Source organism: Artemia franciscana, chromosome 8 (genome assembly GCF_032884065.1).
Source record: "Artemia franciscana chromosome 8, ASM3288406v1, whole genome shotgun sequence".
NCBI classification, from domain to species: Eukaryota; Metazoa; Arthropoda; class Branchiopoda; order Anostraca; family Artemiidae; genus Artemia; species Artemia franciscana.
In genome coordinates this window covers 29,138,790-29,159,273 of record NC_088870.1, presented here as the reverse complement: position 1 = coordinate 29,159,273, position 20,484 = coordinate 29,138,790, and the positions used below count along the sequence as shown (strand labels likewise).

The 20,484-nt window shown below is 34.7% G+C and overlaps 1 protein-coding gene and 1 long non-coding RNA gene across 2 annotated transcripts in view; one reads left to right on the top strand and one right to left on the bottom strand.

The window, feature by feature from the left end:
- The window catches only part of LOC136030251 (ryanodine receptor-like), a gene marked incomplete in the record, with an annotated part of 328,739 nt that overhangs the window by 9,263 nt on the left and 298,992 nt on the right, over positions 1 to 20,484 (top strand). Inside the window, 4 exon segments of the mRNA XM_065709092.1 lie at positions 6,243 to 6,341; positions 7,334 to 7,411; positions 11,565 to 11,640; positions 16,931 to 17,043. Coding sequence (XP_065565164.1) covers positions 6,243 to 6,341; positions 7,334 to 7,411; positions 11,565 to 11,640; positions 16,931 to 17,043 — 366 coding nt within the window.
- LOC136030253 (uncharacterized) overlaps positions 17,784 to 20,484 on the bottom strand; it is a 36,585-nt gene continuing 33,884 nt past the window's right edge. Inside the window, exon 4 of the long non-coding RNA XR_010618223.1 lies at positions 17,784 to 17,922. This is a non-coding gene — a long non-coding RNA (uncharacterized LOC136030253). The remainder of the gene's footprint in view (positions 17,923 to 20,484) is intronic.

Sequence of the window (20,484 nt, the reverse complement as noted above, 5' to 3'; positions counted from 1 at the left end):
ACGTACGGTACCAATGCGCCCGTATTCGATACGGCCAAAACCGACATTGCTCTTTACTTCCCTCAGAATAACTTTGTTTTTTTAAATTAATCTTTGCCCAGTTTTAATTAAAAGCTTTATTAATTAGAAATCTCATTCGCCCACTCGCTTACAAATCCTGTGGACATCATCTTTGAATTTTCAAATTTTTAGCCTTCTGTTGCCTTCAAGTGGCTCATAAAACTGATAGATTATCTAAAATACACTTATGGTATGAAAATTTATCTTACTTCACTCCTATGATTATAGATTATCATCAAGAAGTGAATATAAATAATTTTTGTACAACTTTTTATACAAAAATTATGCCCGCTTTCTGTAGAAGATTTCTAAAGAAGAAGATTTTTTTTCTGAAGGTTTTCAAAATCTAAGCATAATTTCCGTATCTACTATAAAGTCTCGTGAAATTGTATTGTATAACCTGACTTCGAAACAAAGAAGTTTCTATTATTTATTTTTAATGGGCCACCAACACAGCTTTGCACGTTCATCGTCTCCATCGTTGAATTCTCAATCCTGGGTCAAAATTTACCCTCCCGGTGCCACAAAGTGCAATAATAGAAAGGGCATTAAAAAATTCATGAAATTTTTGTCAACAAGTAATTTTTGGACTTTTTAGAAGATGAAAGGGAGCTCTAGATTTCGCTAAGAATAGGCTCAAAGGATGGAAGCATCACCTGGAAAAGTTATTTGACATTGAATGAGGTTATATTGAGAAATCTATTGCAATCATGGACGTTGTAAATCCATTTATGTTGAAAGATCCTTTATAATAAAAAAATTAATATACCATTACAAAATTCTGTTCAATTTTTTAACGCCCTTGCACGACCAGAAATATGAACCATATTTATATGGAACTAGCTGAGTATTCCTGCATAACGTCAAGTTTCAAACGGTTCGTGGTAACGAACTGTAGTAAGGAGCGACCCGGCTCAATAGTAAACAAAACTCTAAAAAACGGAATTTTGATACTAAAAGATACATCGAAAGAATCAGATTTTTATTCTGATTTTAAATATATAAGTTTCATCAAATTTAGTCTTTGTCATCAAAAGTTACGAGCCTGAGAAAATTTGCCTTATTTTGGAAAATAGGGGGAAACACCCTCTAAAAGTCTTAGAATCTTAATGAAAATCATACCATCGCATTCAGCGTATCAGAGAACCCTACTGTAAAAGTTTCAAGCTCCTATCTAAAAAAATGTGGAACTTCATATTTTTTGCCAGAAGACCGATCACGGGTGAGTTTTTATTTGTTTTGTTGTTGTTTTTTTTCCCAGGGGTCATCGTATCGACTGAGTGATCCTAGAATGTCGCAAGAGGTCTCATTCTAACGGAAATGAAAAGTTCTAGTGACCTTTTTAAGTGATTAAATAAAAAAAGAAACAAGTTTTTTTAAATGAAAGTAAGGAGCAAAATTAAAACTTAAAACGAACAGAAATTACTCCATATATGAAAGAGGCTTTTCCTCCTCAACGCCTCGCTCTTTATGCTAAAGTATGACTCTTTCTATTAACTCTATTTTTAAAACAGTAAGAAGCTTTAGTGTAAAGAGCGGGGCGTTGAGGAGGAAAAGCCCCTTTCATATACGGAGTAATTTCTGTTCGTTTTAAGTTTTAATGTTGCTCCTTATTTTCATTTCCAAAAAAATTGTTTTTTTATTTAATTTATGGACGTTTTTGAATTAATACATGTTTTGATTTTGGCTCTCCGCACATGAATAATTAAAACGAAATTTGCCTGTTAATTAATCGCAATTAATCGGGGGATTTTGAGAAAAAAGGAGCAAGGGAGGAGTCCTAGTTGCCCTCCAATTTTTCGATTACTTAAAAAAGCATCTACAACTTTTAATTTTTTACAAACGTTTTCATTGGTAAAAAACATACGTAACTTACGAATTAACTTACGTAAAGAACTTCTATATTCGTATGTTTTTATTGTGTGTATGAAGGGGTTCAACCCTCTTCGATACCTCGCTCTTATGAAAACAAAGAAAGGAAATAATAAATTAAAAGAGAAAAAACAAATAGGTGAAAAACGAGGATTTTATCAGCCAGTAGTAAAATATGAAAAACAAGCAAATATTTCGACAAGGACCTCGGCCAAGTCGTCCTCAGTGCTCAAAAAAAGGAAAGAGGAAAAAAAAAAGAAACAAAGAAGAAACATCAGCAAAATCTAACCTTTTTAAGTGAACTGCACAAGAGAGAAAAAGACACTGAATCAAACAACAAAAACCAACTTGAAATCAATGAAAGAGAAGTTGCCAATTAGATTGAATAAGTATCCTTTGCCTTGCAACAGATTTTGCCTGTCTACAATTTCAGTTTTCATTAGATATGCGGACAGGTTGTTTTAAATTAGACTGGGCGAAAATAATCATAGAGTCTTTTAATATTAAATTATTATAAATTGGGCTTCCGTGTCTCTATTTATAATATCTCCCGTGTCTCTATTTATAGCCAAATTTCTATTTATATGTTTTTTTTATCTCAATTGCTTCTTTAAAAGATTGTGGTAGGCCATTTACGGTAGATATTAAAGTTGCCTCTTCAAAAAGAACTAAATGGTCAGGATTTTCGTATAGATGCTGGGTCAGAAACTGGCAATTGAGAAAAAGACTTTCACTATGTTACCATACGTCTCAAAACTCAGCGACAAACTGAAAAAATTAAAAAAAAAACATAATCTCTCTGTTTCTTTCAAAACTGAACAAAAAGTTGAACATTTTTTCAACTCGGGAAAGGATAAAACGGACCCTATACTAGGTAGTGGTGTCTACAGAATCCCGTGTTCATGTGGAAAATTTTACATTGGAAGGACCCATCAACAACTAGGGGAACGATTGCAAGAACACAAAATTTCAATAGATAAGTCCCTGAGATTGGAAAATAAAAATGACAACTTTGATTCAGCTCTGGCCCAGCATATATACGAAAATCCTGACCATTTAGTTCTTTTTGAAGAGGCAACTTTACTATCTACCGTAAATGGCCTACCGCATTCTTTTAAAGAGGCAATTGAGATAAAAAAAACAAATAAATAGAAATTTGGCTATAAATAGAGACACAGGAGATATTTCCTTAAGCCCAATTTATAAGAATTTAATATTAAAAGACTCTATGAATATTTTCGCCCAATCTAATTTAAGACAACCTGTCCGCATATCTAATGAAAACCGAAATTGTAGACAGGCGAAATCTGTTGCAAGGCAAAGGATACTTATTCAATCTAATTGGTAACTTCTCTTTCATTGATTTCAAGTTGGTTTTTGTTGTTTGACTCGGTGTATTTTTTCCTCTCGTGCTGTTCACTTAAAAAGGTTAGAGTTTGCTGTTGTTTCTTCTTTGTTTCTTTTTTTTCCTCTTTCTTTTTTTTGAGCACTGAGGACGACTTGGCGGAGGTCCTTGTCGAAATATTTGCTTGTTTTTCATATTTTGCTACTGGCTGATAAAATCCTCGTTTTTCACCTATTTGTTTTTTCTCTTTTAATTTATTATTTCCTTTCTTTGTTTTCATACGTCATGCATAGCCAGTATGGTCTCAGAACGTACTTACCTCGCTTTTTGCCCTAAAGCTTAATTTTTGTCCCAATTCCTTAAGAATGAGCTCTGAATCAGAAAGGCCGTAGAATAAATAGTTGAAATTACTAGAAATACTTTAGCGTAAAGAGTGAGGCATAACGAGGAGGTAAGCCCCTCATATGCGTAATAATTTTTGTTCGTTTTAAGTTTTAATGCTGCTCCTTACTTTCAGTAGAAAAAACTTTTCATACTTATTTTTTCATTGTTTTTTTCAAATAATGCTAGAAAATCCTGCGCCCCCTTCATTGAAATTCTCTTCCCCCATGACAAGTTTCTCCATGGAAATATCCTCCCACGGAACCCCCCTGAATCTCCACCTAAACAAAAATAAATACCCTTGAAAACGTCTGTACACTTCCCAGTAACCATTACTATTTATAAACACAGGTCAAAGTTTGTAACTTGCAGCCCCTCCCACGGAGACTGCGGGGGAGTAAGTCTTCCCTAGAGACACGATTATTAGGTTTTTTGACTATGGTGAATACAATGGCTATCTCAGAATTTTGACCCAGTGACTTTTGGTAAAAAATGAGCGTGGGAGGGGGCCTAGGTGCCCTCCAATTTTTTGTTCCTTTAAAAAGTTCTAGTGTCCTTAAAAAGGGCACTAGAACTTTTAATTTCCGTTAGAATGAGCCCTCTCGCGACATTCTAGGACCACTCAGTCGATACGACCACCCCTGGGAAAAAACAAAACAAAACAAAAACAAACAAAAAAACAAATAAACAAGCATCCGTGATCTGTCTTCTGGCAAAAAATGCGAAATTCCACATTTTTGTAGATAGGAGCTTAAAACTTCTACAACAAGATTGTCTGATACGCTGAATCTAATGGTGTGATTTTTGTTAAGATTCTATGACTTTTAGGGGGTGTTTCCCCCTATTTTCTAAAATGAGGCAAACTTTCTCAGGCTGGTAACTTTTGATGGGTATAACTGACCTTGATGAAACTTATATATTTAAAATCAGCATTAAACTGCGATTCTTTTAATGTAACTATTGGTATCAAAATTCCATTTTTTAGAGTTTCGGTTACTCCTTACTACAGTTCGCTCCTTACTACAGTTCGTTACCACGAACTGTTTGACCGAAAACATAGGAGGGCACCTAGGCCCCCTCCCAAGCTCATTTTTTTCCCAAAGTCAACAAATCAAAATTATGTGATAGCCATTTTGTTCAGCAATCAGCATAGTCAAAAACCATAATAACTATGTCTTTGGGATGACTTACTCCCCCACAGTCCCCGGGGGAGGGAATGCAAGTTACAAGCTTTGACCAGTGTTTACATACAGTAATGGTTATTGGGAAGTGTACAGACATTTTTCAGGGGGATTATTTTGGTTCAGGGGGGTTAAAGGAAGGGGGCTATGCGGGAGGATCTTTCCTTGGAGGAATATGTCATGGGGGAAGAGAAATTAAATGAAGGGGGCGCAGGATTTTCTAGCATCAGTATAAAAAAAATGAAAAAATAAATATGAAAAAATTTTTTCAACTAAAAGTAAGGAGCAGCATTGAAACTTAAAACGAACATAGATTATCACACATATGAGGGGTTTATCTCCTCCTAAATACCTCACTCTTTAAGCTAAAGTATTTTTAGTAATTTCAACTATTTATTTTGCAGCCTTTCTGATTCAGGGTCATTCTTAAAGAGTTGGGACAAAATTTAAGCTTTAGTGTAAAGAGTGAGGTATTAACGAGGGGACAAACCCCCTCATATACATAATAAAAATATAAGAATATAAAAGTTCGTTACGTAAGTTAATTCGTAAGTTATGTATATTTTTTACTAATAAAAACTCCGTTAAAAATAAAAAGTTCTAGTTGCCAAAGTAACCAAAAAATGGAGGGCAACTAGGCCTCCTCTCCCCCGCCCTTATTTCTCAAAATCGTCTGCTAAAAACTAAGAGAAAGCCGTTTAACCAAAAAAAGAATTAATATGGAAATTTCATTTCAATAATTTATGTGCGGAGAGCCAAAATCAAACATGCATTAATTCAAAAGCGTTCAGAAATTAAATAAAAAAACTAGTTTTTTTAACTGATTAAACAAAAAAAACAAGTTTTTTTAAATGAAAGTAAGGAGCGACATTAAAACTTAAAACGAAGAAAAATTACTCCGTATATGAAAGGGGATTTTCCTCCTTAGCGCCCCGCTCTTTACGCTAAAGTTTGACTCTTTCTCTTAACTCTACATTTTAAAACAGTAAAAAACTTTAGCGTAAAGAACTGCGCGTTGAGGAGGAAAAGCCCCTTTGATATACGGAGTAATTTTTGTTTGTTTTAAAGATGAACAACTTGAGCGGCCGGGGCTATATCATACAAGTACCAATTATCGGAATTCAGATACTATACCATGCTTCTATTAATTGCCACCAACACCCCCGTCCTCTCCATTGTTCATTCCTGAATATGTCCATCAGCAGTGCTATTCCATTAAACAAAATTGCTTAAAACGTTTCAAGGTCTTCTTCTGTTTCAAGACAGCAGGGGACGATTATGGTTCCCTCCTGTAACCAAAGATAAGGACCGCCGTACCTTTACCGTAAGTTCATATTATTGATGATACAATCAATAGCAAATTTAAATTTAAGAATAACTTTAACACATTTTTCCATTTTCAGAACTCTCCACCAGACCTCTGCATTTGCGTATTTGTCATTGAGCAGGCATTGTCGGTCAGAGCCTTGCAGGAACTGGTAACGGCATCGGCAAGTGAAACTGTAAGTACAATTTAAGCAGAATGCTCTCTCAAAAATTCATATTGTAGCCGGTAGTGCATAGCTCCCTCCGAAACAAGATACTCAACTGAAAGAAATCTCTTTTTAGTTGTCTGGTTTCCCATTTTAGGGGTTAGATTATATTAAAGTATTTATTTTTTTGAAGATGTTTTTATTATTTTTAAGTCCAAGTTTAATACAGTTGCATTATGATAAACCCTTTCTTGATGGCCAGTGCTATGTAATGGAGCTCAGATTCAGAATTTGTGAAAGTCCAGTGTCTCCTGAGCACCGTCAAAAATGTTCAGCAGCTGTTCTAAGAATCCAAAAAGAAAAATGTTTGTCTCGTTACTTCTTATGGTAGTTGAACATTTGGAACCGAAATTACCATTTAAGGATGAGTATCTTTGAAGCGACGACTGTAAAAAAAAGGGCTCGTCCTTTAGTTTTCTTTGATTCCAACTAATTTTACGTAAAACTCAGCAAATAACTATGGATGTATTGCATAAGCAACAGACTAGAGCGATCTCAAATGATTTTGTTTTTTGCTTCCATTTAAAAAAAAATATACAGTTAGCTATCTTTCACTGCATATTGACACAGTCAGAACAAATTGAAAAACAAATCTCGTCTCTCCGGTTCCTCCTAAATCCAATATAAATTGTATTTTTAACCATAGAAAAGACAAATTTATTATGTTCGCACAATGTTTCAGTATAAATAGTATTCGCAATACAAACGTAAAGCAAAATACTTTGTTTTTTGTCAAAGAAAAAAAAAAAGAAGATTAAAGCAATTCTGCAAAAGGTATAAATGAAAATGCCAGGACTTCAGTTTTCGTGCGAGCTCAAATTGAGATAATCGAGTGTGAGAAATGAAATATCTTTATGAATGCTGAAATTTCACTTTTTTTCTCCTTACAAATAGGTATAGATATGGCTTTTTCTTACCACTGAACCATGAGTCTTTTCCTGAGTTTCCATTTATATTTATAGGGAAAGTCAACTGGCTCTGGACATAGAACTCTACTGTATGGAAATGCTGTCCTTCTTCGACATCAAAACAGCAATATGGTTCGTAGAATTTTCTCATCATTTTTTCATATAGTTATGTTAATGTACCGAGGACATTAAAATAGCAATATTTTTGCCCCTGGTTTTGTCTTAGATTTATACCCGCAGTTTTCCAAGGTCTTCTTGTAGTTATTTAAAAAATATGAACTATAAAGGTGGTATCACATTTTTTCAGCGTTGCCATATTAAACTGCAAGAACAAATAAGCAAGATCAATTTGTTAAATTTGACAAGGCTTTTTTTATCAATAAAAATTTAAACTTTAACAATCTGTTTCTTTCCATAGCTAACTGCACCTTCAGAGGAAACCTAAATCTTCTTAAGCTGAGAAGTTTCGTTTTTTTTAGCTTAGTTTTTGCGGGTTGTTCACCTAAATATCCATTTTTTTTAATTTGACTTACTTTTTTTCATTGTAAATTTAATTTGCATTTTCTTTATTTTATAAGATATTTAGGGTTGCATAAGCTTACACGTATCAATTTCAAAAGAACCAGGTTTCATTTTCTTTTTCCTTGGTAAAAATTTTCTTCAAACTATTCATGGTTACAAATGGTAAGCTAGGAACAACTTTTGTAAACAGAAACCAAAGTTAAAAAAACATAATTTTTATAACTATGTATACACAAAACGAATTTCCCTTTATGCTGATTTGTCTGTTTCAAAATTCGCGAACTTCAAGTTTTTCCTTCAAATTTCATTAAGATCCGTTCAACAATTCATAAGTTAAAAATATCTCTTTTTTTCAATTTTTCCCCTCCTTTCATCCTCCCAGATGGTCGAATCGGGGAAATGACAGTTATCAAGGCAATTTGTGCGGGTCCTAGACTTGCCAACCAATTTTTATTGTCCTAGCACGTCCAGAAGCACTGAACTTGCCAAAGCACTGGAAATCCCCCCAACTTCTCTAAAGAGAGTGGATCTGGTCCAGTTATGTAAATCACGCATCTAAAACTCGTGCTTTTTCTTCCTCCTAAGTTTCATCTTGATCTCTCCACTCTGAGCGTTTTCCAAGATTTCCGGTTTCCATGATTTCTATTTCTCCCTCCACCTCCTTGTGTCTCCGGATCCAAGTCGAGTTGAAAATAGAGTGTCTGAGACATAAGATCTTTTTATATATCAGGTTTCATTAAGATCCGATCACCCATTCGTGAGATAATACACCTTAATTTTCACGTTTTCAAAGATTTCCAGTTTCCACCGCCAACCACCCCCAGTGTCACCGGATCTGGTCGGGATTTAAAATAATAGCTCTGAAGCACAAGATCCTTCTAAATATGAAATTTCATTAAGATCTGATCACTCATTCGTAAGTTAAAAATACCTCATTTTTCTAATTTTCCGAATCACCCCCCCCCCCAACTCTCCCAAAGAAAGCGGATCCGTTCCTGTTATGTCAATCACGTATCTAGGACATGTACTTATTTTTCCGACCAAGTTTCATCCTGATCTCTCCACTCTAAGCGTTATCCAGGATTTCCGAACCCCCCTTCAACTCTCCCCAATGACACTGGATCTGGTCGGAATTTCAAAAAAGAGATCTGAGTTACAAGATCCTTCTAAATATGACATTTCATTAAGATCCGATCATTCTTTCGTAAGTTAAAAATGCCTCATTTTTTCTATTTTTCAGAATTAACCCTCCCCCCGACTCCTCCAAAGAGAGCGGATCCGTTTCGGTTATGTCAATCACGTATCTAGATCAAGTTTCATCCCGTTTCCTCCACTCTAAGCGTTTCCCAGGATTTCAGGTTTCCCCCTCCAACTCCCTCCTATGTCACCGGATCCGGTGGGGATTTATAATAAGAGCTCTGAGATACGATATTCCTCTAAAAACCAAATTTTATTAAGATCTGATCACTCATTCGTAAGTTAAAAATACTTCATTTTTCTAATTTTTCCGAATTAACTCCCCCAACTCCCCCAAAGAAAGCGGATCCATTCCTGTTATGTCAATCACGTATCTAGGACTTTTTCTTATTTTTCCGACCAAGTTTCATCCTGATCTCTCCACTCTGAGCGTTTTCCAAGATTTCCGACTCCCCCCTCCAACTCTCCCCAATAACACTGGATCTAGTCGGAATTTAAAATAAGGGATCTGATTTACGAGATCCTTCTAAATATGAAATTTCATTAAGATTATATCAAGCCTTCGTAAGTTAAAAATGCCTCATTTTTTTTCTATTTTTTCAGAATTAACCCTCCCCCGACTCCTCCAAAGAGAGCAGATCCATTCCGGTTATGTCAATCACGTATCTAGACCAAGTTTCATCCCGATTCCTCCACTCTAGGCTTTTCCCAGGATTTCAGGTTTCCCCCTCCAACTCCCTCCTATGTCACCAGATCTGGTCGGGATTTATAATAAAAGCTCTAAGATACGATATTCTTCTAAATATCAAATTTCGTTAAGATCCGATCACCCGTTCGTAAGTTAAAAATACCTCATTTTTCTAATTTTGAGCCCATACTCCCCCCCCAGATGATTGAATCGGGGAAACAACTATTTCTAATTTAATCTGATCTGGTCCCTGATACTCCTGCCATATTTCATCGTCCTAGCTTATCTGGAAGTGCCCAAACTAGCAAACCCGGGACAGACAGACCGACAGACAGACCAAGATAAATTGCAATCGCTATATGTCACTTGGTAAATACCAAGTGCCATAACAACAAACAAACAAATAAACAAGCATCGGTGATCTTCCATCTGGCAAAAACAATATAAAATTCCACATTTTTTCAGATAGGAGCTTGAAACCTTTACGTAGAGTTCTCGGATACACTGAATTTCATGGTGTGATTTTAATTAAGATTCTATAACTTATAGGGGGGTTTCCCCCTTTTTTGGAAAATAACGCAAATTTTCTCTGGCTCGTAACTTTTGAAGACTAGGACAAAACTTGATGAAACTTTTATATTTGAAACCAGCATTAAAATCCAATTCTTTTGATCTATCTATTGGTATCAAAATTCCAAAATTCTCTAAAAAAATTTTTTAGAGTTTCGGTTGCTATTGAGCCGGGTCACTCCTTACTTGAACTTCTTTGCCACAAATTATTTGATAGCCTTTAAGATTAACCTAAATAAATATCCATACACAAAACGACGTGGATAGGCATCTGGTTAAGTTACATAAAAAACCATCTGAGAACGCACGGAGGCCTGCAGACCTTTTGAACTTAAACGCTTCTGCTATGCAAGTTCAAGTTCCCTTGTATGACCTAGCAGCTCTTGCTGCTTAGTGCTAAATAGCTTTTAGAAGGCTAAACATAAAATAATTTAAGATAAGCCCCTGAAATTTGGAAAGTTATGGTTTCTAGTCCCTGGACATCAGAATATACATGAGTTTAACCAAAGTGCCCATATTCCATGTATCCACAACACCTTGTATAATAATTTCAGCTGAAAACAGTGGGATGCGAAAAAACTCCTTCCTTTTTGTTATTCCGCTTGACTAATAAAATTCCAATCACCGAAGTCTCATCATTGCTAGGATATTACAGTATTGGCCTCCTGCCTGTTCCCAAACCAAACGGTTAATTTCAAATCCGAGGCTATTCCCCTGTTAACCGGAAACTAGGAATGTTGAAACTTGGACAATAAAGAAATTTAAGAAATTTGTACCTGTAGAGACAAACAGCACTAGTATTAAGACTGTTGCCCAATGACTTTGAAACACGGTGATAATGAAAAGATTAAAAATTATAAATCTTTAACTTTTGTATATTTTGGACTGTTATAATTTGGGATTCCATGTTACAGTAGGGATGGCAATGTCGTTTTCCAACAATATTAAAGATAATTACAAAATAATAGGAACAGTTTTCTGCACTATACAAACCCATTTTCTTAGCATTGCTGGTTGTGCAATTTAGCTGGTCTGAATAATAATAATAATAATAATAATAAAAAAATCAAATTTGGATCTTAAAGCAATTCTTAATATGTGTGTTCATTAGTGAAATGTATAATCCATCGAAACTAAGACTAAAATATTGCTTAGAATTATTTTGAAAAAAAAACTTGAATCAATGTTTAATTTGAAAAGTAAAAGTTGCTTCACTTTGATTTCTCTATCATAAAACATTTAGTTTATCTTTCGTAATATTCACTTCTAAGGCTTAATCAGTTTTTTTTTTTTTTTTTTTTTTTTTAGTACCTGGCATGTTTATCAACAAGCTCATCGAATGACAAACTTGCCTTCGATGTTGGTCTTCAAGAGCATTCACAAGGTTTGTATAAGAAATTTATTTTTATAAAAATGAAAAAAGAGTAGAGTTTATAAATTAGCTAGAAGCCGGGAGCTAATCTTTCAAACTTATCAGCATTTGGACAAAAATACCTTTTTTTCAATTTTCCCGACAGTTCATGCTATCTTGGTAGAATGTGATGTTTTTCCTGCTTTAACCTTTTTCTTTCAAATTGTCTTTTTTCCTAATAGTTTATTCATTTGTTTCTTTCGTTTTTAGTTCTCATCTTTACAGCTTTAAGATTCAAACTTCTGCGGTTTTTGCAAATTCAACGGAGTAGCTCTTCTAATTTGTTTTAGTCGTTCAAAACATTATACGGAATGTCTCAGAGAATCAGCTTCCACCTCAAAATTTAAAAATTTATTCCTGATGCTATGGTTATCGAGGTGAACGTGATTAATGAGTTTCTTCCTTCCTAACTGAAGTCATTACTTTTTCAAAGGCAACGCTATAGCGTTGCGTCTGAAAAAGCCATAAGGCTCATATGTTTTATTCTTTATTTATTAATTTTTTTTCCAAAGGCACTTCATATGGAATGGGTGGTTGTATAAACTTTGGAGGGAGCTCATTCCATTGAAATCGGATTTCTAGTGCCCTTTCTAAGAGTAAAAAGTGGTCGTAGGGCAACTGGCATCCTTCCCCCGCCCTCTTTTCCCAGCTGCATCCGATGAAAAATTTTAGATAGCCAATTAGTTAAAAACAGTTCAAAAATCAAATAACAAAACCTTTGAGGTCGACACAATCTCCCAGGACCAAGAGGCAAGTGTTGTAATTTATGTCCAGAGGGCATATATGATTATTATCGTAGGGGTGATCGAATAAATTTCAGAGGGGATTCATTCGATTGTAAATCGGAATTTCTAGTGTCCTTTTAAGAGACTAAACAAAAAAAAACAAGTTTTTTTAAATGAAAGTAAGGAGCGACATTAAAACTTAAAACGAACAGAAATTACTCAGTCCCCGTGGGAGGGGCTGCAAGTTACAAACTTTGACCTGTATTTACATATAGTAATGGTTACTAGGAAGTGTACAGACGTTTTCAGGGGGATTTTTTTGGTTGGGGGGGAGAGTTGAGGGGAGGGGTTACGTGGGAGGATCTTTCCATGGAGGAACTTCTCATGGGGAAAGAGACTTTCAATGGAGGGGGCGCAGGATTTTCTAGCATTATTTAAAAAAACAATGAAAAAATAAATATGAAATGTTTTTTCTACTGAAAGTGACGAGCAGCATTAAAACTGAAAACAAGCAGACATTATAACGCATATGAGGGGTTTACTTCCTCGTAATACCTCGCTCTTTACGCTAAAGTATTTTCCGTAATTACAACTACTTATTCTACGGCCTTTGTGATTCAGGGGTCATTCTTAAGGAATTAGGACAAAATTTAAGCTGTAGTGTAAAGAACGAGGTATCGACGAGAGGCGAGCCCCCTCATATACGCAATAAAAATTTACGAATACAGAAGTTCACTACGTAAGTTAATTCGTAAGTTACGTATATTTTTTACTTATGAAAACGTTCGTAAAAAATTTAAAGTGATTGCCTTTTTAAGTAATCAAAAAATTGGAGGGCAACTAGGCCTCCTCCCTCGCACCTTTTTTCTCAAAACCTTCCGATTAAAACTATGAAAAAGCCATTTAGCCAAAAAAAATTAATATGCAAATTTCGTTTTAATTATTCATGTGCGCAAAGCTAAGATCAAAACATACATTAATTCAAAAACGTCCAGAGACTAAACAAAAAAAACAATTTTTTTAAATGAAAGTAAGGAGCGACATTAAAACTTAAAACGAACAGAAATTACTCCGTATATGAAAGGGGCTTTTCCTCCTCAACGCCCCGCTCTTTACGCTAAAGTTTTTTTACTGTTTGAAAATGTGGAGTTAAGAGAAAGAGTCAAACTTTACCGTAAAGAGCGGGGCGTTGAGGAGGAAACGCCCCTTTCATATACCAGTACTGTTTTGCTTTAAAGAAGGTGTTATATGTCCAACTTTATGGTAGAAAATTAGTATTGGGGTCCTGAAAAGCCAGTAAGGATATCAAGAGGGCCTACTGGAGGGCAGACAGGCCTATTTTATGTCTTAAATCGTATTGACTAAGAATGCGTTTAAGATTTTTGGTCAAACAATGATCAAAATACTTATCATTTTATTGAAAATTTGACGGTTAGGGAGTGGGAAGTGGTGGTGACAGACAGGCGTAGACGGGGTTTTTGTAGGGCTTTTTACTTCTCCAATCATATAGATTTAAAGCCCTTGCATTATTCTGGTACACCACGAACTGTTTGACAAAAGTGCTTGAAGGGCAACTAGCCCCTCCTCCCAACAACCTCTTTGCCCCAGCTGCATCTGATCAAGACTTTGAGATTTTGTTCGAAATATTCCAACGATCAGATAACATAAGCTTAAGGGGTCGAAATAGCCCCCCAGAGCCCGAGGGAAGGGTTTTTACTTATTCCCCGGGGGCAAATAAGGTTTTAATGGAAGACGTGGTCGTATAGATTTCGGAGGAGACTCGAATGAATAGATTCGAAAGAGTCAAAAGTGATCTGATGGCAACTAGTCCACCCTCCTACCAGCTCTCTTTTCCCCAAATATGTCCGATGGAATTTGTGAGATAGGCATTTTGTTCAAAATAGACGAAAAATCATGTAATAAAAAATCCAGGGTTTACACGACCCCCCAGAACCTAGGGATAAGTGTTGTAAGTTATACCCCGGGGGCATATAAGGCATGGCCCAAACTCCTCCCCTCAAAAAACTTACTAACGATATTTTATACGAAAATTTGTGGGAAATGACCGCTTGGCCTCCACGGTCTGATCTCCCTCCTCCCAAAAAAACTGTTCAAAGATAACTCGCGGGATCTGACCCCTATCCCTCCATCGATCACCCAACCCCCCTAAAAAAAATAACTAACGATATTTTATTTCAAGATAATAGGAGTTGACCCCTGGCCCTCCCTCCATGGGCCAAAACCCCTCCCATCCAAAAAAAGAAACAAAATAACTTATTAAGAAAATTTCATTCCAAAACCATGGGAATTCAGTTAAAATTTATGAGCTCTTTCCAAAGTTGTTCAAAACACCAATAGTTTTCGCCATAAACGACAATTTGGCTACTGCCTGTTTCTCTAACAGTAAAAGCATAAAGCCTACTGCGTTTACGACGCTTTACTAAAACGAATGACATTGATGAATGACAATTATTTTCAATGGCATTGAAAATAAAATGAAAATTGCAGTGAAAAAAATATTGAGCTATTGAGCTTTAAGTCATTAATATCATTAATTATCAAATATTGAGTTTAATTTTATTAGTTCTTGCTGAGACTGTTGAAGACACCTATAGTTTTATTTTGAATATTATTTTTGAAAAAAAAATGTTTTGGAATAATTTTCAAAAACTTGAAATTCTGGCAATAAAACCGAACAGAAATTAATTTTTAAAATTCAGAAAAAGAAGTTTTTCAAAGAAAAGTATAGGCGATATTAAACTTAAGATCAGAAGAAGTAAAAACCTACTATATCTCAAACCCAAAACGATCCAAAAATAGTAGAAATTAAATAAACAATAATAGTAAAAAAGCGTAGAACAGGTACTAATATAAATGAATAAATAAATCTTAAAACGAGTAAAGCTTAAATCAAATATGTAAATCAAGCTTAAAACAAACAAAATTCTTTTGATATTGAAGTATAAATGAAACCCAAAACGAACATGAATTAAACAAACAATCATAGCAAACAAACAAACAACAAGTACTAAAATAAATGAATAAATAAATCTTAAAATGAGCAATAACTAAATTCAATATGCAAATCAAGCTTAAAGACGAACAAAACTCACTACAAACTAGAGTTTTGATACTTCTATCATCTCTAACTGTCAAAGTTTAAAACCTATTGCGTCATTGGTGCTTTACTGAAAACCAATTATAATAAAAAAAAAAACTCTATTGTTGTACTTATTTCAATATTGAAAATAAACATAAACATTACGACAAATTAAATTTTCAACTGAAGATCTTTCAGCAATTAATATTATTATATGTCAAATATTCAGTCTAATGTTATTAGTTCTTTCCAAGACTCTTCAAGACAGATATAGTTTCAATACAAACAAGGGTTTGGATGCTGCCCCATTCCCTTACTGTAAAAGTTTAAAGTATACAATGTAACTGGCGCTTCACTGAACATGATTTATATTACAAATATTTTCTTTTACAGTTATTACAGTATTAAAATGAAAATAAAAATTACAGCGAAATAAAATCTTGAACTGATGAACTTTCAACAATTAATATCACTATATATCAAATATTCAGTTTGATTATATTAGTTCTTTCCAAGGCTGTTCAGGACAGATAGTTTTCAGTAAAACGCTAATGACTCAGTAAATTTTAGACTTTTACAGTTAGGGAAGGAGGCAGTATCCAAACTCTTTTGTAAGGTGATCTTTGTTCGTTTTAAGCTTGATCTGCATATTCAATTTAATTTTTACTCATTTGAGATTTATTTATTCATTTATATTAATACCTCCTGTATGTTTGTTTGCTATGATTGTTTATTTAATTTATTTATTCTATTGATGTTAGAAATATAAAATTTATATTTATAAAATAATTTATAATAATATAATAATATAATATTTATAAAATAATTATAAATTTATAATTATAATTTATTTATTATTTTATTTATTTATTTAAGATTTATTTATTCACTGATGTTAGTACCTGTTGTACGTTTTTTTGCTATGATTGTTTATTTGATTTCTGTTCATTTTGGGTTTCCTTTTTCTTTAATAGTAATGTCTAGTCGTTTTACGAGTTTGAGTTATAGTAGGTTTTTATCTCTTCTGATCTTAAGTTTAATTTGGCCTTTATTTTTCTTTGAAAAACTTCTTTTTTGGAAAGTTTTTTTAAAATCAGTTTCTGTTCGTTTTTGATTGCCAAAGTTTCAAGTATTTCAAAATTTCCTATTCTAAAATAATGTTTTATTCCGAAATAATATCCAAAATATAACTAGATGTGTCTTTTACAGTCTTATTCTTCACTTTTTGCTCTCTACTCTTTTCTACAAACTGTTACTGTTCAGCTAAAAAGGAAATAAGGACTTTTTATAAGCCATTCATCTTGAAGGATTTAAGATACAGTACAAATCAGCTATAGCCAGCAGAAATTACACTGTTGGTAAAATACAGTATTATGTTAACTTAGCTATTTTTAATTCATAAAAGATTTATGTCAAACTAAATGTTCTGAATCGGTAGGTGAAGCCTGTTGGTGGACAATTCATCCAGCCTCAAAACAAAGATCAGAGGGTGAAAAAGTACGAGTTGGTGATGACCTTATCCTTGTATCTGTAGCAACAGAACGATATCTGGTAAGTAGAAGTGATAATCAATTTTCAAACCTTTAATATTCCTTAGAGCTATATTTTTCTTATATATTTTACGAGGTTTTCAAAATCAAATAAAAGTTTAATATAGATAAAAATAATATTCTCTTTTGCCTATCAGCCTTAACAAGGTATATTTACAAATTTGGGAACTCGTAGCAATTCTTAGATAAACCTTCCCGTTTCTCAGTTATAGTCCTTCCAATGTACCCAATCTTTCTTCTCTTTAAATACTAAAGAAAAGCAATAACGAGTGTATGTATTTATTGGATTAACTATGTTTCTTGACTGCTAAGGTCCTTGCCTCGGCCCTATAGTGTGCTGATACAGCTGAGTTCGAACTCTGGATCTTTTATCACCAAGATGAGATCAAATCCACTGCACCACCACAGCATTAAAACAAAAAGAATAAAAGAAAATGTTTAACTGTTCGAAAGGAAGTGCATAAGTGTCTAAAAACATTAACAATGGTACCCTGAATGATTATAAAGATACAATATGTACTTTATCATCTATTCTGCGGTACAAGAAGCACAGTCAGACACAACCTAGATGGTTCTCTGTGGTCATTGTTTGCTACCTATCCCCATCTCTGAGAGAAGACCCTCCTGGAAAGAGGTTCTGATAAGAGATGTTTAGAAACCAAGCAAGAAGCACACAGGGAAGGTCAGAACATGCCCAAGTTAACTTGCCTAACGACGAAAACTGAAGAGGAGATATAATGTGTTGCCTTCCTGCCACTTGAACTCAATCTCCAGTTTTCTGTTCTTGACCACGATTTTCCTTGAAACCAGCCAAAATATTGCTCACAGTTGCCATTAGAAAGTCAATCACTATCATCATCGGAGTCTGAGACGGTAACACCTGAGAGTAGAAGAGAAGTCAGATTTGTGTAGAGGGTAAAAAAAAGAATTTTTGTAGCGAGAATAGGCTGCGGGGTACAGGGTACGGGCGAATGAAGAATAGGCATCAACTTATTGATTAATTCATGCTACGAGGGGAAAGCAAGCACTGATAAGCCCTAAGCCTAAGCCCTAGGGCTAAGGAGTACAGATACAGGTGTAGAGAGAACAAGTATCAACGGTTGACGGATTCTAGCCCAAAGTTGAAGAAGAACCAAGTATGAATCAGAAAATTACCATACAATATTAATATAATCTAAAAATACGTACAAAAACAACTCGTAAACTTTCCAGCAATTTCACAATACGTCCTTGAAATGCCATCATCCAAGGAGTTGACCGTCTGTAGCCTAGACTTGCAGATAAAAGACCCACCACGCTAATAGCTGATGGCCGTTAGGTTTCATAATTGGCAGCCACCTTAGGGGGCTATGGTCGGTTTGGGATGGACATACAGGTAGCAATCAGGTTTTTTAGCCACACATATAATAGCCGACCATTTTTTTTAATTAGGCTATAAACAGCGCAATGTTAGTGACAGCTTCCAAGAGATATAATTATTGAATGTGCTCAATCGTTAAAGGTTTGGAATGGCACCGCACCTTTCCATAGTCCGAAGTTATCAGTTTTAAGGAGAAGTGGTAGCAAATAATCAGGATTTTGAAGCATCATGTAGCTACAGAGGGTGTGATTCAAGGAGTCAAACGCTCTCTCTGCTAATCCCCTAATTACGGTTCATAAGACTCCCTTTTGTGTCATATCTCAAAGAAATTTGGCAATCGTTTCAAAGCTTAAATGAACCACTGAAAGGATCCTAGCAACCAAAAACAAACTATTTTCTTTGTTTTTGGGGAAGCCGCACTCCGAATGACCTTCGTCTTTACTATTATCGGGGCTACATACTCCTTAAAGGATCTTAAAAAAATAGTCACATAATCTAAGTATGCAATTGTGCATGGAAGAAGCTTCAAAATGTAGTGTAACAAACGATTGTATGTGGTTAGCGCCCCTTTAAGATCAAGCGATATGTATCTCAACTTATACATCCCAAGTGGCATGAGGACCTTTTCAAAACACCGAGTAATCCTCTAGGATTTGTTCCATATAGAAATTCAGAGGAAAAATACCTACATCCGGATGTGGTCTGTCTTTGTGAGGGAACTGATCATCAAGGAGATACTTGTCCTGAGAATTACTATAATCTTTTACAAACCGAAGATGTATGTTAATCTGAGTCCCTATTATTTGTCCAGTTGTTCCTTTTCTTTTAGAATGAATTGAGTTTTCCAATACTTTTTACTCTTATTAAAAAAAAAGTTCTTTGAATTTATTTGGTCAAAAAAAGAAAAAGGAAACTGCTTCTGCTCTATTCTTCAGGAAAACTGGAACAGAAGAAAACAGAGAAGACAAAAGCACACTACCTATTCCTGTTCTTTTTTTAAGAAAATAGAAACAGGACAGAAACATTAGTTTGACAGACATTTTCAGCGCTTAATCCCAATGCAATGTGTTTGAAGTATCAGGAAGTGAAAAAAAATATTTTGTTAAGGACTAAAGTAAACCCTTAGCAGTACTAAATACAAAAAAAAAAACCGAAATTAAGGAGCAATATTAAAACACACAAAAAAACAGAAATTATTCCGCATATAAATGGTTTCCTCCTCCTTAATACCTTTCTCTTTACGCTAAAGCTGTCAGCATTTTTAAGGAAGCTTCCGATTCTAATTACCCTCCCCCCCTCTGTTTTAGTAGCCATTCTTACTTAACAGGGAAAAACAGTCGAAATTTAGTGTAAAGAGCAAAGTATTGAGGAGCGGGCAAACCTTCATATACGGAATAATTTCTGTTCGTTTTGACTTTTAGTGATACTCCTTACCTTCAATTTAAAAATAAATGTTTTTTTTATTCAATTTCTCATCGTTTTTCAGACAGTGCCGGTAAATTTACCTCTCCACATTAAAAACAACTCTCCCCTCTCGTGGTATGCTCCTTCATGGAAATTTCATACAATATAAAGTATACCCCCACCTGTAAAATTCCCTCCAGATAGTTCAATCTTCACTGAAAATCCCCCCCATAAAATTTCTTGCAAACAGTTAAGCCTGTAAAAATTCTCCTTAGCATACTTTCACTTGAAAAAGACTTTAATTTCTAATCGGTTTCTCGATCACTTCAAAAATGCCTCTTTCCCTGGAAACTTTTCCTCGAGATCAAAACCGCGCAAAATAGCCCACGGAACATCTCCACATACAAAATTGAATTGGCAAAGAGAATGTAAGACAACTAAAAAGAATTTCGAACAGGAATTATGTCAAATCCCCCCAGCGTAAAATTTCCCTGAAAAATGTACCCCCCGGAAATTTCCCTCCCCAGAAGATTCACCTAATAGAAATCCACCCCAAGCATACCCCCTTCTGAAAAATGTCCGCATACTTTCAGATAACAAATACTATACATAAACAATGGGCGAATTTCATAGCTTACAGGTTCTCCCCACAGACTGTGGGGGGTTATTTTACACCTA